The sequence below is a fragment of the Triturus cristatus genome, chromosome 5_2 (genome assembly GCF_964204655.1).
Source record: "Triturus cristatus chromosome 5_2, aTriCri1.1, whole genome shotgun sequence".
Taxonomy (NCBI): domain Eukaryota; kingdom Metazoa; phylum Chordata; class Amphibia; order Caudata; family Salamandridae; genus Triturus; species Triturus cristatus.
In genome coordinates, this window is record NC_140588.1 from 1,124,769,178 (window position 1) to 1,124,786,440 (window position 17,263).

Sequence of the window (17,263 nt, forward strand, 5' to 3'; positions counted from 1 at the left end):
TAAAATACTAAGGAGCATCTTCTTGAGAAGTACAAGTGAAAAATTAAACCAATAAATAAATGCACCTTATTGCTGTCCATGGATTTATCAACATCATTTGCATCAATATGGCCCTTGGGTCCGGCGGTACAGCTTACCCCTTCCCACAGTGGAATCCCCAAAGATTCTCACCTGGTTGTCTCCTGTGTTCCACATCAGGGCATCGTCCTCTATCCTGATCTGCTTCCCTTCAGGGGCACTGGAGTCATAGGTCACCACTTTCACCAGCCTCATGGAGCCTTCAGAGGAGATCTGGATGTTTATAAAATCAAACACCGCCGGCGCATCGCCATTCTCATCAAAGAAGATTTCCACTCCAGAGCTGGTGTTAAAGCGCACACGCCTCACATAGTGCAGCATCTGGAATTAGAAACATCAAACTCATTTATTTTGTCTTCTCTATCAAGATGATTCTCGTTTGTAGCAAGGTTATGGGATGAAGGTTTTGAAAAAGGCACATTAGCCAATGAAATGCTGAACACTAGTCCATGCACCTGGTGGTGAGGAACACTCTGGTCAATTCCCAAGATGTCTTTCCCTGATCTGCTCCTGACACCGACTCCCCGCCCTAGTTATTGATTTGTTTTCACAATGATGAACACTCAGCACAGAACTTCAACCCAGCTCCATCCACCCCACCCTGGGGCTGACAGACCAGAGGTTTCATCAAAGTCTGCCAATCTTAGGCTCAGAAATGTCAAATGGACGCCAACATGCATACATGTACATGCAACCCTTTCAAGCTCGCCCAACACATTTCTCTAAATCTACTAAACAGAATTTACACCAAAGAAAGGAAAGGCACTGATTTGATCATTTTGACCGAGCGCAAAGTTTCTTTTGGGAACGGTCCCCAATGACTTTACAAAATATGTTCCTATAAGTAATCAGGCCTAAAAGCACATCATCAATAAATGACAAGACAGTGACTGGTAGTGCGGAAGTGAGGAATATGCCCACCTGTAACATTATTAGTCAACTGTAGATAATTTGCAGTCTGTAACAACAGGGATGCGGTCATTAGCACTGTTTGGGGTTTCATTACCACCGTGTAATAAGAATAATTGACGGACAGAATGCTGATCAATGCCAAACATTCACCCCAGTACAGAGATCTGGGCCTAAATCCATCGTTTTTTGCTCCCTATGCCGTTCCAGTTAGAACCCAGGCATATGCAAATCAGTCTTGACCCTGTGCCTCATGGGAATAGTCCAGCCCGAACTGCCAGGCCAGATCCTCCCTGGACTGGAAACAAGCATCCTAGGACCGGTTTTGGGGTATCAGCCTGCATCAGTCAGGCTTGCTTGAATCCAGTGGCATGGAGGGCACGGGACCCACATCTGAGCATATCTGTCTCTCTCAGGGTTACAATGTAAAATGAACAATTGATGGACAGAATGCTGAACAATGTCATACATTCACCCCAGTGAGCTCCAGGCTTTCTCATCGAAGCCTCCTGTACTGCAACATGCTCCCGAACATGGCAGACCTTTGCACCAGAGCTTTCTTCTTTCCTAAGGTGGTCACTCCCTTTCATGTAGGCCAATCCATCACCCTGCTGACCTTTTTCTCTCCCCCGCGTCCCTCTAAGGAAGAGGAGTGACTTCACCAACTGGGCCCAAAAAGACCTTCTCCGCACAAAAGAGTTCTGGGTGGATGGCCTACTCTGAGTGGGGTATGTTGGAGCCAAGAAAGGGAAGGCTGTGCAGAAACGGACCATCTCCCTATGGATCATGCTCTGAATTAAAATCTGCTACTCAGTGGCCAGGAAGGAAACCTTAGAGGGTTGCATGCTCATTCCACTGGATCAAAGGCTGCCACCAGTGCTTTAGCAAGCGGAGTCCCGGTCCTTGATATCTTCCAGACAGCAACGTTGGCCTCTCTGCACACATTCTCAAAGCCCTACTGCCTGAACAGTCAGGTCCATCGGGGCAGGCATTTTGCCCATTTAGTTCTGCAGGATTTTTTACTGTGAAATTGTTTTGCAGACTCGCCTCTGGGGAGGTATCGCTTGGGTATCTATTCTAAGGTAAGGAATCTGTGGCTACAAGTCTCTATTTGATGAACAGGTTACTTGCCTTCGGCGGTGCCTTAGCTGATAGAGACTCTATAAAGCCGCAGATTCCTTACCGACCCACCCATCCTCCCCACTGTGCAAATGTATTTCTAGGGGCTGAGCTGTTCCCATTTCAGGGCCCTAGTCTTACACACCTGTGGTCAGTATTTCTCATAGTTCCGCCCTACTAGTGTTGAAAGTTGTGAAAAGAAAGTGACTTCAGTGTGCTGGGGTGGCGCCTAAGGAACGATGTCACCTACTGGCACACAGGGGTATTGCTCACAAATTTCTGGATCCAGTCGAATGCCTGGATATAATTCTAAGGTAAGGAATCTGTGGCTAAATAGTCTTTACCAGATAAGACGTTGCCCAAGGTAAATAACTTGTTCATTATGCTCAGAGAAAGTACATCTCTTCATATCACTTCTGGTATGATGTCATCAGCTGTCCCTATTGCTTCCCAAGGATGTGCCTGGTACGAGAGGAGCTGGACTTACGATCGGTGCAGATCACAGGTGATTAAGACCATGCCCCGAATTAATCAGGACAGAAGATGGTGAACCTTAAAGTGCAAGACTTTCTTTCTTTTATTTCTGTTCAACAAAGTGAACACGTATGCATGTAAGCACCCAAGGTCGATGGTCTCCAAAGACATCCACAAACTATATCTATGTTGAGAAGCTCAGAACCATCTGATGAGGCGTGCAGACCCTCCTTCTGAAACTCAAGGGAGTGGGTGTTTTCACTCGAACAAATTGTATGAGTGTCGTGTTTTTAATCTATCTATCTATCTATCTATCTATCTATCTATCTATCTATCTATCTATCTATCTATCTATCTATCTATCTATCTATCTATCTATCTATCTATCTATCTATCTATCTATCTATCTATCTATCTATCTATCTATCTATCTATCTATCTATCTATCTATCTATCTATCTATCTATCTATCTATCTATCTATCTATCTATCTATCTATCTATCTATCTATCTATCTATCTATCTATCTATCTATCCATCCATCTATCTATCTATCCATCTATCTATCTATCTATCTATCTATCTATCTATCTATCTATCTATCTATCTATCTATCTATCTATCTATCTATCTATCTATCTATCTATCTATCTATCTGTCTGTCTATCTATTACAGTAGATATCGGAGGATTGCAGGATACCTTTACCGTTGTCTTGTATGATATGTGATTCGCTTTCCCTCTTCTTTCCCTCTGCTACCCTTCTCAATCCAAATAACTGACTAACATATCCACCACTCAAATTACCTTCATATTTCATTATACTAATTAAACACTAATCCTTTATGTTCCGGAGTAGTGTGCTACTCACCGAAAAAGCTCTTCGATGCCCGTCAGGGGTAGTTAACGCTATATAAATGCAAATACAATATGCAAACCAGCCTTGACCCTGCTACACAAGAAGATGATGGATGGAGCGCTGAAAATTTTCAGACACTCAACCTCAGTCACAGATCTGGGTTGAATCCATCATCGTTCTTTAGCTCACTCTGCCACCCCAGTTCAGACACAGCTAAATGCAAATCAGTCTTGACCCTGTGCCTCATGGGAACAGTCCAGCCCGAACTGTCAAGTGAGGTCCTCCCTGGACTGGAAACAAGCATCCTGGGATCGGTTTTTGGTCATCACCCCTGATCATCCAGGCTCGCTTGAATCCAGTGGCACAGTGAGCACGAGACCCATGTCTGGGCATACGCTTCCCACTTAGGAAGACAAAAGCAAAAGGAACAAATAACGGACAGAATGCTGACCAACACAAACATCCCCCCCCAGTCACAAAGATCTGGGTTTAATCCATTGTCCTTTTGCTCCCCACACTACCCCAGTTCAGACCCAGACATATGCAAATCAACTTGACCCTGTTCCTCATGGGAACAGTCCAGCCCGAACTGCCAAGGAAGGTCCTCACTGGGCAAAAAACAAGCCTCCTGGGACTGGTTTCTTCTGAATAAGAGAAGGTATCAGAGTGGTACGAGGGATCATTCAATTTTGGTCCTGAAGAATATCCCTGGGGTTGGGCTGGAAACATGTCAACCAGCGACACTGAGGCACATTGTCCGCCTTAAGTTCCTGCATTTTCCCCACCTTTGAATCATGCCAGGAGAGCTACAAGTAAAGAATCTTTTCCTACTAGTCAGGTATATTTTAATTCTCTCTTCCCCCCACTCACACCGTTAAACTTCATCCAAATACATCTTATCAACAATAAGTGCTCCCACGTTACATGTAGGTCGTAGCACGCCCTGTTCCGCAGCGCAATAAGAAGAACCTGATGATGAAGCATGCCTCCAAGGGGAAACCCTGGTGGGTGAGAAGAACCTGATGATGAAGCATGCCTCCAAGGGGAAACCCTGGTGGGTGAGAAGAACCTGATGATGAAGCATGCCTCCAAGGGGAGACCCTGGTGGGTGAGAAGAACCTGATGATGAAGCATGCCTCCAAGGGGAGACCCTGGTGGGTGAGAAGAACCTGATGATGAAGCATGCCTCCAAGGGGAGACCCTGCTGGGTGAGAAGAACCTGATGATGAAGCATGCCTCCAAGGGGAAACCCTGGTGGGTGAGAAGAACCTGATGATGAAGCATGCCTCCAAGGGGAAACCCTGGTGGGTGAGAAGAACCTGATGATGAAGCATGCCTCCAAGGGGAAACCCTGGTGGGTGAGAAGAACCTGATGATGAAGCATGCCTCCAAGGGGAGACCCTGGTGGGTGAGAAGAACCTGATGATGAAGCATGCCTCCAAGGGGAAACCCTGGTGGGTGAGAAGAACCTGATGATGAAGCATGCCTCCAAGGGGAAACCCTGGTGGGTGAGAAGAACCTGATGATGAAGCATGCCTCCAAGGGGAGACCCTGCTGGGTGAGAAGAACCTGATGATGAAGCATGCCTCCAAGGGGAGACCCTGGTGGGTGAGAAGAACCTGATGATGAAGCATGCCTCCAAGGGGAAACCCTGGTGGGTGAGAAGAACCTGATGATGAAGCATGCCTCCAAGGGGAGACCCTGGTGGGTGAGAAGAACCTGATGATGAAGCATGCCTCCAAGGGGAAACCCTGGTGGGTGAGAAGAACCTGATGATGAAGCATGCCTCCCAGGGGAAACCCTGGTGGGTGAGAAGAACCTGATGATGAAGCATGCCTCCAAGGGGAAACCCTGGTGGGTGAGAAGAACCTGATGATGAAGCATGCCTCCCAGGGGAAACCCTGGTGGGTGAGAAGAACCTGATGATGAAGCATGCCTCCAAGGGGAAACCCTGGTGGGTGAGAAGAACCTGATGATGAAGCATGCCTCCAAGGGGAAACCCTGGTGGGTGAGAAGAACCTGATGATGAAGCATGCCTCCCAGGGGAAACCCTGGTGGGTGAGAAGAACCTGATGATGAAGCATGCCTCCAAGGGGAAACCCTGGTGGGTGAGAAGAACCTGATGATGAAGCATGCCTCCAAGGGGAAACCCTGGTGGGTGAGAGTTATCTAAGGAAAACCCACCATTTTCCTAAAAAAGATCAGAGTGGAAAGAAAAACCCTTCTTTCAACAGAAGGTCTCTCTGTGATTATAACATATTTACTTGGAGAACCAGCCCTCTTGTTCCTTTGACCACGTATGCAAGCAATCACTCAGAACATGATCTCTCCAATAACTATGACTGAACTACAGCAGCCGGTTAAGCTTTTGCCCATCTCTAAAGCGTACAAGAAGGACGGGATTCCTGTAGAAGTATGTGACATTTTTTCTCCCCAGTTAAATAAATTGCTTGTAGGACTCTTTCAGGCGTTTACAGAATCTTTTATTATCAGCTTTCTAAAAAAAAGTAAATCATGGAAAGATCTTAACTCCTATCGTCGGATCATATTCGGATATAAGGGTTGCTTGTTGTTTGGTGGGCTTGGGGTTTTTGAAGAAAGACTAGGAAAGACTGGGAATCTTTTTCACATTTAAGTTTTTTAACTGATTCGCTGCATTTTAAATAACGTGTTACTGCTTATTTGCACAATTATTTTGGGCTTGGCGAACTGAAAGACTGTGAATCCTTTTGAAATCTGAGCTCTGTTTGAAACACTGCATTTTTAAATTTTATTACTTGCACATTTACCGAGTCTTCCAGCATTTCCGGTCCATCACGGCTGCTGTGCCGCTTGCACGGAGAAACGCTGCAGGCCACACCTCCCACACACTAATTCCACCCCCACTTCCGGCTGGCTGTGGGGCTGGTGGCGGGAGACGGAAAGTACTTAAACAAGATGCTCCCCTGGACGCGCAGCGGGCGCGCTGCTCGTGTGCCGAAGGCGTGCCAAAGGCAAGCCCGTCTGCGCCTCTCAACGGCCGAACGGGGCTAGGAGCCAGAGACCCTGCCAGTTCTGACTTCGGAGTTCAATATAATTTCCAATAGCTATATGCGCTCTGCCCGTCGTTGGGTGAGGATTGTAGGCATAGTATTAAGGTGGCATGTAGTCATTGCTCTTTTTCTGTCAGCAATCAGTTGAAGCTCAGGGACTCTGGCCAGGCATTGAGCCTCTCACTGATTAACTGTAGATCATTGAGGAAGCATAGAGTAGATATCCACGACCACCTGTTAGATGGTCAGGTGGACGCGCTATTCCTCACAGAAACGTGGCTAAATGAGGACTCAGCCCCGGAAATTCTTGAGGCCCTCCCCAACGGCTATGGTATTACCAGGGTGGACAGATCCAGAGTGGGGATTGCGATAATTCATAAACACTCCATACAGTGTACCCTCGAGCCTATGGATAACTTGGACAGTGAAGCTGTTTTTTTCCATTATGGCACCTAATAGTTATATCATAAAGGGGGTCTTGGTTTACAGACCCCCAGGATCATCCACACGGTTCGCCCCTAGCTTGATTGAGTGTCTTATCCAACCAGCACTTAGGTATGAGAAATTACTGTTACTAGGGGATATGAATCTCCATTTTGACGATACTTCCAATGTGGGGGCTCAAGAGATCTGCCAAGAACTGGCAGCAAAACAGATGATATTAAAATCAGAGCTCCCCACTCATCAGCTGGGCCACCTATTGGACCCTATTTTTGAGAATTGGGTTGCACTAGAATTAGAGCCCCCACTTCCAGTCTTATGGTCAGACCACTTTGTGATTCCTTTCAAAATTAGGATGCCTATAACAAAGGTACAGGAAAAGGTGGAAAGTAAGGAGAAATGTAGGACGTTGGCGGGTTTCTCTTCAGATAATTTTAACATGGCCCTTATACAGGGTGGGCCTCCGGGCAGTTTGGATATCGAGTCTGCCTGTGACGCCTAGACAGATGCATCACGGAGGCTCTCGACAGTAACGCACCCTGGTCCACTAAGGTATCAGGGAGACAAACAAAATCTGCCCCCTGGTTCGGGGTGGAACTTAGAATGGCAAAGGCAGCTTGTAAGCGCCTCGAAAGACGTTGGAGAAGAGACTTCTCGGCTATCGGTAGGAGTGAATATGAAGCCAGTCTCAAGGGATATCATGCCCTAATTAGAAAGACGCGGGCTTCATATTATAGGGGGAGGATAGAGACAGCAGAGAACCCGGTCAAGGAGTTGTTCAATGTCTTTAAAGAGATATCCTCCTTGTCCACTATTGCTGCACCTGTGATAGGCTCAGTGGAGTCCTGCAATCGAGTGGCAGACTTCTTCTCAGAGAAGGTAGAGAAGATTTACTCCACCTTCCCGGTTTCGGCTCGGGATGGGCGCATGGATGCTGTTGTATCCACTAATATAATGGAGACAGAATGCCTTGATACTTTCACTGTTCCATCCCATGTCACCTTAAATAAGATAAAAACCAAAGGAAATGATGGACGGAGTGTTGAACATTGCAAGCACTCACCCCCAGTCTACTGATCTGGGTTTAATCCATCACCGTTCTTTAGCCCACTCTGCCACCCCAGTTCAGACATGGCCATATGCAAATCAGTCTGACCCTGTGCCTCATGGGAACAGTCCAGCCCGAACTGCCAAACCATGTCTTCCCTGGACCAGAAACAAGCTTCCTAGGACCGGTTTCTGGCATTTCAGCAGTCTTCAGCCAGGCTTGCTTGAATCCAGTGGCAAAGTGAGCAAGGGACTCACGTCTGAGCATACCCTGCCAACTTATGGCGAACAAAGCAAAAACCAAAGGAAATGATGGACGGAGTGTTGAACATTGCAAGCACTCACCCCCAGTCAACTGATCTGGGTTTAATACATCACCGTTCTTTAGCCCACTCTGCCACCCCAGTTCAGACATGGCCATATGCAAATCAGTCTGACCCTGTGCCTCATGGGAACAGTCCAGCCCGAACTGCCAAGCCATGTCTTCCCTGGACCAGAAACAAGCTTCCTAGGACCGGTTTCTGGCATTTCAGCTGTCTTCAGCCAGGCTTGCTTGAATCCAGTGGCAAAGTGAGCAAGGGACTCACGTCTGAGCATACCCTGCCAACTTATGGCGAACAAAGCAAAAACCAAAGGAAATGATGGACGGAGTGTTGAACATTGCAAGCACTCACCCCCAGTCAACTGATCTGGGTTTAATCCATCACCGTTCTTTAGCCCACTCTGCCACCCCAGTTCAGACATGGCCATATGCAAATCAGTCTGACCCTGTGCCTCATGGGAACAGTCCAGCCCGAACTGCCAAGCCATGTCTTCACTGGACCATAAACAAGCTTCCTAGGACCGGTTTCTGGCATTTCAGCCGTCTTCAGCCAGGCTTGCTTGAATCCAGTGGCAAAGTGAGCAAGGGACTCACGTCTGAGCATACCCTGCCAACTTATGGCGAACAAAGCACAAACCAAAGGAAATGATGGACGGAGTGTTGAACATTGCAAGCACTCACCCCCAGTCAACTGATCAGGGTTTAATCCATAACCGTTCTTTAGCCCACTCTGCCACCCCAGTTCAGACATGGCCATATGCAAATCAGTCTGACCCTGTGCCTCATGGGAACAGTCTAGCCCGAACTGCCAAGCCATGTCTTCCCTGGACCAGAAACAAGCTTCCTAGGACCGTTTTCTGGCATTTCAGCCGTCTTCAGCCAGGCTTGATTGAATCCAGTGGCAATGTGAGCAAGGGACTCACGTCTGAGCATACCCTGCCAACTTATGGCGAACAAAGCAAAAACCAAAGGAAATGATGGACGGAGTGTTGAACATTGCAAGCACTCACCCCCAGTCAACTGATCTGGGTTTAATCCATCACCGTTCTTTAGCCCACTCTGCCACCCCAGTTCAGACATGGCCATATGCAAATCAGTCTGACCCTGTGCCTCATGGGAACAGTCCAGCCCGAACTGCCAAGCCATGTCTTCCCTGGACCAGAAACAAGCTTCCTAGGACCGGTTTCTGGCATTTCAGCCGTCTTCAGCCAGGCTTGCTTGAATCCAGTGGCAAAGTGAGCAAGGGACTCACGTCTGAGCATACCCTGCCAACTTATGGCGAACAAAGCAAAAACCAAAGGAAATGATGGACGGAGTGTTGAACATTGCAAGCACTCACCCCCAGTCAACTGATCTGGGTTTAATCCATCACCGTTCTTTAGCCCACTCTGTCACCCCAGTTCAGACATGGCCATATGCAAATCAGTCTGACCCTGTGCCTCATGGGAACAGTCCAGCCCGAACTGCCAAGCCATGTCTTCCCTGGACCAGAAACAAGCTTCCTAGGAGCGGTTTCTGGCATTTAAGCCGTCTTCAGCCAGGCTTGCTTGAATCCTGTGGCAAAGTGAGCAAGGGACTCACGTCTGAGCATACCCTGCCAACTTATGGCGAACAAAGCAAAAACCAAAGGAAATGATGGACGGAGTGTTGAACATTGCAAGCACTCACCCCCAGTCAACTGATCTGGGTTTAATCCATCACCGTTCTTTAGCCCACTCTGCCACCCCAGTTCAGACATGGCCATATGCAAATCAGTCTGACCCTGTGCCTCATGGGAACAGTCCAGCCCGAACTGCCAAGCCATGTCTTCCCTGGACCAGAAACAAGCTTCTTAGGACCGGTTTCTGGCATTTCAGCCGTCTTCAGCCAGGCTTGCTTGAATCCAGTGGCAAAGTGAGCAAGGGACTCACGTCTGAGCATACCCTGCCAACTTATGGCGAACAAAGCAAAAACCAAAGGAAATGATGGACGGAGTGTTGAACATTGCAAGCACTCACCCCCAGTCAACTGATCTGGGTTTAATCTATCACCGTTCTTTAGCCCACTCTGCCACCCCAGTTCATACATGGCCATATGCAAACCAGTCTGACCCTGTGCCTCATGGGAACAGTCCAGCCCGAACTGCCAAGCCATGTCTTCCCTGGACCAGAAACAAGCTTCCTAGGACCGGTTTCTGGCATTTCAGCTGTCTTCAGCCAGGCTTGCTTGAATCCAGTGGCAAAGTGAGCAAGGGACTCACGTCTGAGCATACCCTGCCAACTTATGGCGAACAAAGCAAAAACCAAAGGAAATGATGGACGGAGTGTTGAACATTGCAAGCACTCACCCCCAGTCAACTGATCTGGGTTTAATCCATCACCGTTCTTTAGCCCACTCTGCCACCCCAGTTCAGACATGGCCATATGCAAATCAGTCTGACCCTGTGCCTCATGGGAACAGTCCAGCCCGAACTGCCAAGCCATGTCTTCCCTGGACCAGAAACAAGCTTCCTAGGACCGGTTTCTGGCATTTCACCAGTCTTCAGCCAGGCTTGCTTGAATCCAGTGGCAAAGTGAGCAAGGGACTCACGTCTGAGCATACCCTGCCAACTTATGGCGAACAAAGCAAAAACCAAAGGAAATGATGGACGGAGTGTTGAACATTGCAAGCACTCACCCCCAGTCAACTGATGTGGGTTTAATCCATCACCAATCTTTAGCCCACTCTGCCACCCCAGTTCAGACATGGCCATATGCAAATCAGTCTGACCCTGTGCCTCATGGGAACAGTCCAGCCCGAACTGCCAAGCCATGTCTTCCCTGGACCAGAAACAAGCTTCCTAGAACCGGTTTCTTGCATTTCAGCCGTCTTCAGCCAGGCTTGCTTGAATCCAGTGGCAAAGTGAGCAAGGGACTCACGTCTGAGCATACCCTGCCATCTTATGGCGAACAAAGCAAAAACCAAAGGAAATGATGGACGGAGTGTTGAACATTGCAAGCACTCACCCCCAGTCAACTGATCTGGGTTTAATCCATCACCGCTCTTTAGCCCACTCTGCCACCCCAGTTCAGACATGGCCATATGCAAATCAGTCTGACCCTGTGCCTCATGGGAACAGTCCAGCCCGAACTGCCAAGCCATGTCTTCCCTGGACCAGAAACAAGCTTCCTAGGACCAGTTTCTGGCATTTCAGCCGTCTTCAGCCAGGCTTGCTTGAATCCAGTGGCAAAGTGAGCAAGGGACTCACGTCTGAGCATACCCTGCCATCTTATGGCGAACAAAGCAAAAACCAAAGGAAATGATGGACGGAGTGTTGAACATTACAAGCACTCACCCCCAGTCAACTGATCTGGGTTTAATCCATCACCGCTCTTTAGCCCACTCTGCCACCCCAGTTCAGACATGGCCATATGCAAATCAGTCTGACCCTGTGCCTCATGGGAACAGTCCAGCCCGAACTGCCAAGCCATGTCTTCCCTGGACCAGAAACAAGCTTCCTAGGACCAGTTTCTGGCATTTCAGCCGTCTTCAGCCAGGCTTGCTTGAATCCAGTGGCAAAGTGAGCAAGGGACTCACGTCTAAGCATACCCTGCCAACTTATGGCGAACAAAGCAAAAACCAAAGGAAATGATGGACGGAGTGTTGAACATTGCAAGCACTCACCCCCAGTCAACTGATCTGGGTTTAATCCATCACCGTTCTTTAGCCCACTCTGCCACCCCAGTTCAGACATGGCCATATGCAAATCAGACGTGAATCCCTTGCTCACTTTGCCACTGGATTCAAGCAAGCCTGGCTGAAGACGGCTGAAATGCCAGAAACCGGTCCTAGGAAGCTTGTTTCCGGTCCAGGGAAGTCATGGCTTGGCAGTTCGGGCTGGACTGTTCCCATGAGGCACAGGGTCAGACTGATTTGCATGTGGCCATGTCTGAACTGGGGTGGCAGAGTGGGCTAAAGAACGGTGATGGATTAAACCCAGATCAGTTGACTGGGGGTGAGTGTTTGCAATGTTCAACACTCCGTCCATCATTTCCTTTGGTTTTGCTTTGTTCGCCATAAGTTGGCAGGGTATGCTCAGACGTGAGTCCCTTGCTCACTTTGCCACTGGATTCAAGCAAGCCTGGCTGAAGACGTCTGAAATGCCAGAAACCGGTCCTAGGAAGCTTGTTTCTGGTCCAGGGAAGACATGGCTTAGCAGTTCGGGCTGGACTGTTCCCATGAGGCACAGGGTCAGACTGATTTGCATGTGGCCATGTCTGAACTGGGGTGGCAGAGTGGGCTAAAGAACGGTGATGGATTAAACCCAGATCAGTTGACTGGGGGTGAGTGTTTGCCATGTTCAACACTCCGTCCATCATTTCCGTTGGTTTTGCTTTGTTTGCCATAAGTTGGTAGGGTATGCTCAGACGTGAGTCCCTTGCACACTTTGCCACTGGATTCAAGCAAGCCTGGCTGAAGATGGCTGAAATGCCAGAAACTGGTCCTAGGAAGCTTGTTTCCGGTCCAGGGAAGACATGGCTTGGCAGTTCGGGCTAGACTGTTCCCATGAGGCACAGGGTCAGACTGATTTGCATGTGGCCATGTCTGAACTGGGGTGGCAGAGTGGGCTAAAGAACAGTGATGGATTAAACCCAGATCAGTTGACTGGGGGTGAGTGTTTGCAATGTTCAACACTCCGTCCATCATTTCCTTTGGTTTTGCTTTGTTCGCCATAAGTTGGCAGGGTATGCTCAGACGTGAGTCCCTTGCTCACTTTGCCACTGGATTCAAGCAAGCCTGGCTGAAGACGGCTGAAATGCCAGAAACCGGTCCTAGGAAGCTTGTTTCCGGTCCAGGGAAGTCATGGCTTGGCAGTTCGGGCTGGACTGTTCCCATGAGGCAGAGGGTCAGACTGATTTGCATGTGGCCATGTCTGAACTGGGGTGGCAGAGTGGGCTAAAGAACGGTGATGGATTAAACCCAGATCAGTTGACTGGGGGTGAGTGTTTGCAATGTTCAACACTCTGCCCATCATTTCCTTTGGTGTTGCTTTGTTCGCCATAAGTTGGCAGGGTATGCTCAGACGTGAGTCCCTTGCTCACTTTGCCACTGGATTCAAGCAAGCCTGGCTGAAGATGGCTGAAATGCCAGAAACCGGTCCTAGGAAGCTTGTTTCCTGTCCAGGGAAGACATGGCTTGGCAGTTCGGGCTGGACTGTTCCCAAGAGGCACAGGGTCAGACTGATTTGCATGTGGCCATGTCTGAACTGGGGTGGCAGAGTGGGCTAAAGAACGGTGATGGATTAAACCCAGATCAGTTGACTGGGGGTGAGTGTTTGCAATGTTCAACACTCCGTCCATCATTTCCTTTGGTTTTGCTTTGTTCGCCATAAGTTGGCAGGGTATGCTTAGACGTGAGTCCCTTGCTCACTTTGCCACTGGATTCAAGCAAGCCTGGCTAAAGACGGCTGAAATGCCAGAAACCGGTCCTAGGAAGCTTGTTTCCGGTCCAGGGAAGACATGGCTTGGCAGTTCGGGCTGGACTGTTCCCATGAGGCACAGGGTCAGACTGATTTGCATGTGGCCATGTCTGAACTGGGGTGGCAGAGTGGGCCAAAGAACGGTGATGGATTAAACCCAGATCAGTTGACTGGGGGTGAGTGTTTGCAATGTTCAACACTCCGTCCATCATTTCCTTTGGTTTTGCTTTGTTCGCCATAAGTTGGCAAGGTATGCTCAGACGTGAGTCCCTTGCTCACTTTGCCACTGGATTTAAGCAAGCCTGGCTGAAGACGGCTGAAATGCCAGAAACCGGTCCTAGGAAGCTTGTTTCCGGTCCAGGGAAGACATGGCTTGGCAGTTCGGGCTGGACTGTTCCCATGAGGCACAGGGTCACACTGATTTGCATGTGGCCATGTCTGAACTGGGGTGGCAGAGTGGGCTAAAGAACGGTGATGGATTAAACCCAGATCAGTTGACTGGGGGTGAGTGTTTGCAATATTCAACACTCAGTCCATCATTTCCTTTGGTTTCGCTTTGTTCGCCAAAAGTTGGCAGAGTATGCTCAGACGTGAGTCCCTTGCTCACTTTGCCACTGGATTCAAGCAAGCCTGGCTGAAGACGGCTGAAATGCCAGAAACCGGGCCTAGGAAGCTTGTTTCCGGTCCAGGGAAGACATGGCTTGGCAGTTCGGGCTGGACTGTTCCCATGAGGCACAGGGTCAGACTGATTTGCATGTGGCCATGTCTGAACTGGGGTGGCAGAGTGGGCTAAAGAACGGTGATGGATTAAACCCAGATCAGTTGACTGGGAGTGAGTGTTTGCAATGTTCAACACTCCGTCCATCATTTCCTTTGGTTTTGCTTTCTTCGCCATAAGTTGGCAGGGTATGCTCAGACGTGAGTCCCTTGCTCAATTTGCCACTGGATTCAAGCAAGCCTGGCTGAAGACGGCTGAAATGCCAGAAACCGGTCCTAGGAAGCTTGTTTCCGGTCCAGGGAAGACATGGCTTGGCAGTTCGGGCTGGACTGTCCCATGAGGCACAGGGTCAGACTGATTTGCATGTGGCCATGTCTGAACTGGGGTGGCAGAGTGGGCTAAAGAACGGTGATAGATTAAACCCAGATCAGTTGACTGGGGGTGAGTGTTTGCAATGTTCAACACTCCGTCCATCATTTCCTTTGGTTTTGCTTTGTTCGCCATAAGTTGGCAGGGTATGCTCAGACGTGAGTCCCTTGCTCACTTTGCCACTGGATTCAAGCAAGCCTGGCTGAAGACGGCTGAAATGCCAGAAACCGGTCCTAGGAAGCTTGTTTCCGGTCCAGGGAAGACATGGCTTGGCAGTTCGGGCTGGACTGTTCCCATGAGGCACAGGGTCACACTGATTTGCATGTGGCCATGTCTGAACTGGGGTGGCAGAGTGGGCTAAAGAACGGTGATGGATTAAACCCAGATCAGTTGACTGGGGGTGAGTGTTTGCAATGTTCAACACTCCGTCCATCATTTCCTTTGGTTTTGCTTTGTTCGCCATAAGTTGGCAGGGTATGCTCAGATGTGAGTCCCTTGCTCACTTTGCCACTGGATTCAAGCAAGCCTGGCTGAAGACGGCTGAAATGCCAGAAACCGGTCCTAGGAAGCTTGTTTCCGGTCCAGGGAAGACATGGCTTGGCAGTTCGGGCTGGACTGTTCCCATGAGGCACAGGGTCAGACTGATTTGCATGTGGCCATGTCTGAACTGGGGTGGCAGAGTGGGCTAAAGAACGGTGATGGATTAAACCCAGATCAGTTGACTGGGGGTGAGTGTTTGCAATGTTCAACACTCCGTCCATCATTTCCTTTGGTTTTGCTTTGTTTGCCATAAGTTGGTAGGGTATGCTCAGATGTGAGTCCCTTGCTCACTTTGCCACTGGATTCAAGCAAGCCTGGCTGAAGATGGCTGAAATGCCAGAAACTGGTCCTAGGAAGCTTGTTTCCGGTCCAGGGAAGACATGGCTTGGCAGTTCGGGCTGGACTGTTCCCATGAGGCACAGGGTCAGACTGATTTGCATGTGGCCATGTCTGAACTGGGGTGGCAGAGTGGGCTAAAGAACGGTGATGGATTAAACCCAGATCAGTTGACTGGGGGTGAGTGTTTGCAATGTTCAACACTCCGTCCATCATTTCCTTTGGTTTTGCTTTGTTCGCCATAAGTTGGCAGGGTATGCTCCGACGTGAGTCCCTTGCTCACTTTGCCACTGGATTCAAGCAAGCCTGGCTGAAGACGGCTGAAATGCCAGAAACCGGTCCTAGGAAGCTTGTTTCCGGTCCAGGGAAGTCATGGCTTGGCAGTTCGGGCTGGACTGTTCCCATGAGGTACTGGGTCAGACTGATTTGCATGTGGCCATGTCTGAACTGGGGTGGCAGAGTGGGCTAAAGAACGGTGATGGATTAAACCCAGATCAGTTGACTGGGGGTGAGTGTTTGCAATGTTCAACACTCCGTCCATCATTTCCTTTGGTTTTGCTTTGTTCGCCATAAGTTGGCAGGGTATGCTTAGACGTGAGTCCCTTGCTCACTTTGCCACTGGATTCAAGCAAGCCTGGCTGAAGACGGCTGAAATGCCAGAAACCGGTCCTAGGAAGCTTGTTTGCGGTCCAGGGAAGACATGGCTTGGCAGTTCGGGCTGGACTGTTCCCATGAGGCACAGGGTCAGACTGATTTGCATGTGGCCATGTCTGAACTGGGGTGGCAGAGTGGGCTAAAGAACGGTGATGGATTAAACCCAGATCAGTTGACTGGGAGTGAGTGTTTGCAATGTTCAACACTCCGTCCATCATTTCCTTTGGTTTTGCTTTCTTCGCCATAAGTTGGCAGGGTATGCTCAGACGTGAGTCCCTTGCTCAATTTGCCACTGGATTCAAGCAAGCCTGGCTGAAGACGGCTGAAATGCCAGAAACCGGTCCTAGGAAGCTTGTTTCCGGTCCAGGGAAGACATGGCTTGGCAGTTCGGGCTGGACTGTCCCATGAGGCACAGGGTCAGACTGATTTGCATGTGGCCATGTCTGAACTGGGGTGGCAGAGTGGGCTAAAGAACGGTGATGGATTAAACCCAGATCAGTTGACTGGGGGTGAGTGTTTGCAATGTTCAACACTCCGTCCATCATTTCCTTTGGTTTTGCTTTGTTCGCCATAAGTTGGCAGGGTATGCTCAGACGTGAGTCCCTTGCACACTTTGCCACTGGATTCAAGCAAGCCTGGCTGAAGACGGCTGAAATGCCAGAAACCGGTCCTAGGAAGCTTGTTTCCGGTCCAGGGAAGACATGGCTTGGCAGTTCGGGCTGGACTGTTCCCATGAGGCACAGGGTCACACTGATTTGCATGTGGCCATGTCTGAACTGGGGTGGCAGAGTGGGCTAAAGAACGGTGATGGATTAAACCCAGATCAGTTGACGGGGGGTGAGTGTTTGCAATGTTCAACACTCCGTCCATCATTTCCTTTGGTTTTGCTTTGTTCGCCATAAGTTGGCAGGGTATGCTCAGATGTGAGT

General features: G+C 49.2%; 1 protein-coding gene across 1 annotated transcript in view; it reads right to left on the reverse strand.

The window, feature by feature from the left end:
- LOC146829877 (extracellular calcium-sensing receptor-like) overlaps nt 1-17,263 on the reverse strand; it is a 179,520-nt gene that overhangs the window by 121,113 nt on the left and 41,144 nt on the right. Inside the window, exon 3 of the mRNA XM_085606553.1 lies at nt 172-399. Coding sequence (XP_085462679.1) covers nt 172-399 — 228 coding nt within the window. The remainder of the gene's footprint in view (nt 1-171; nt 400-17,263) is intronic.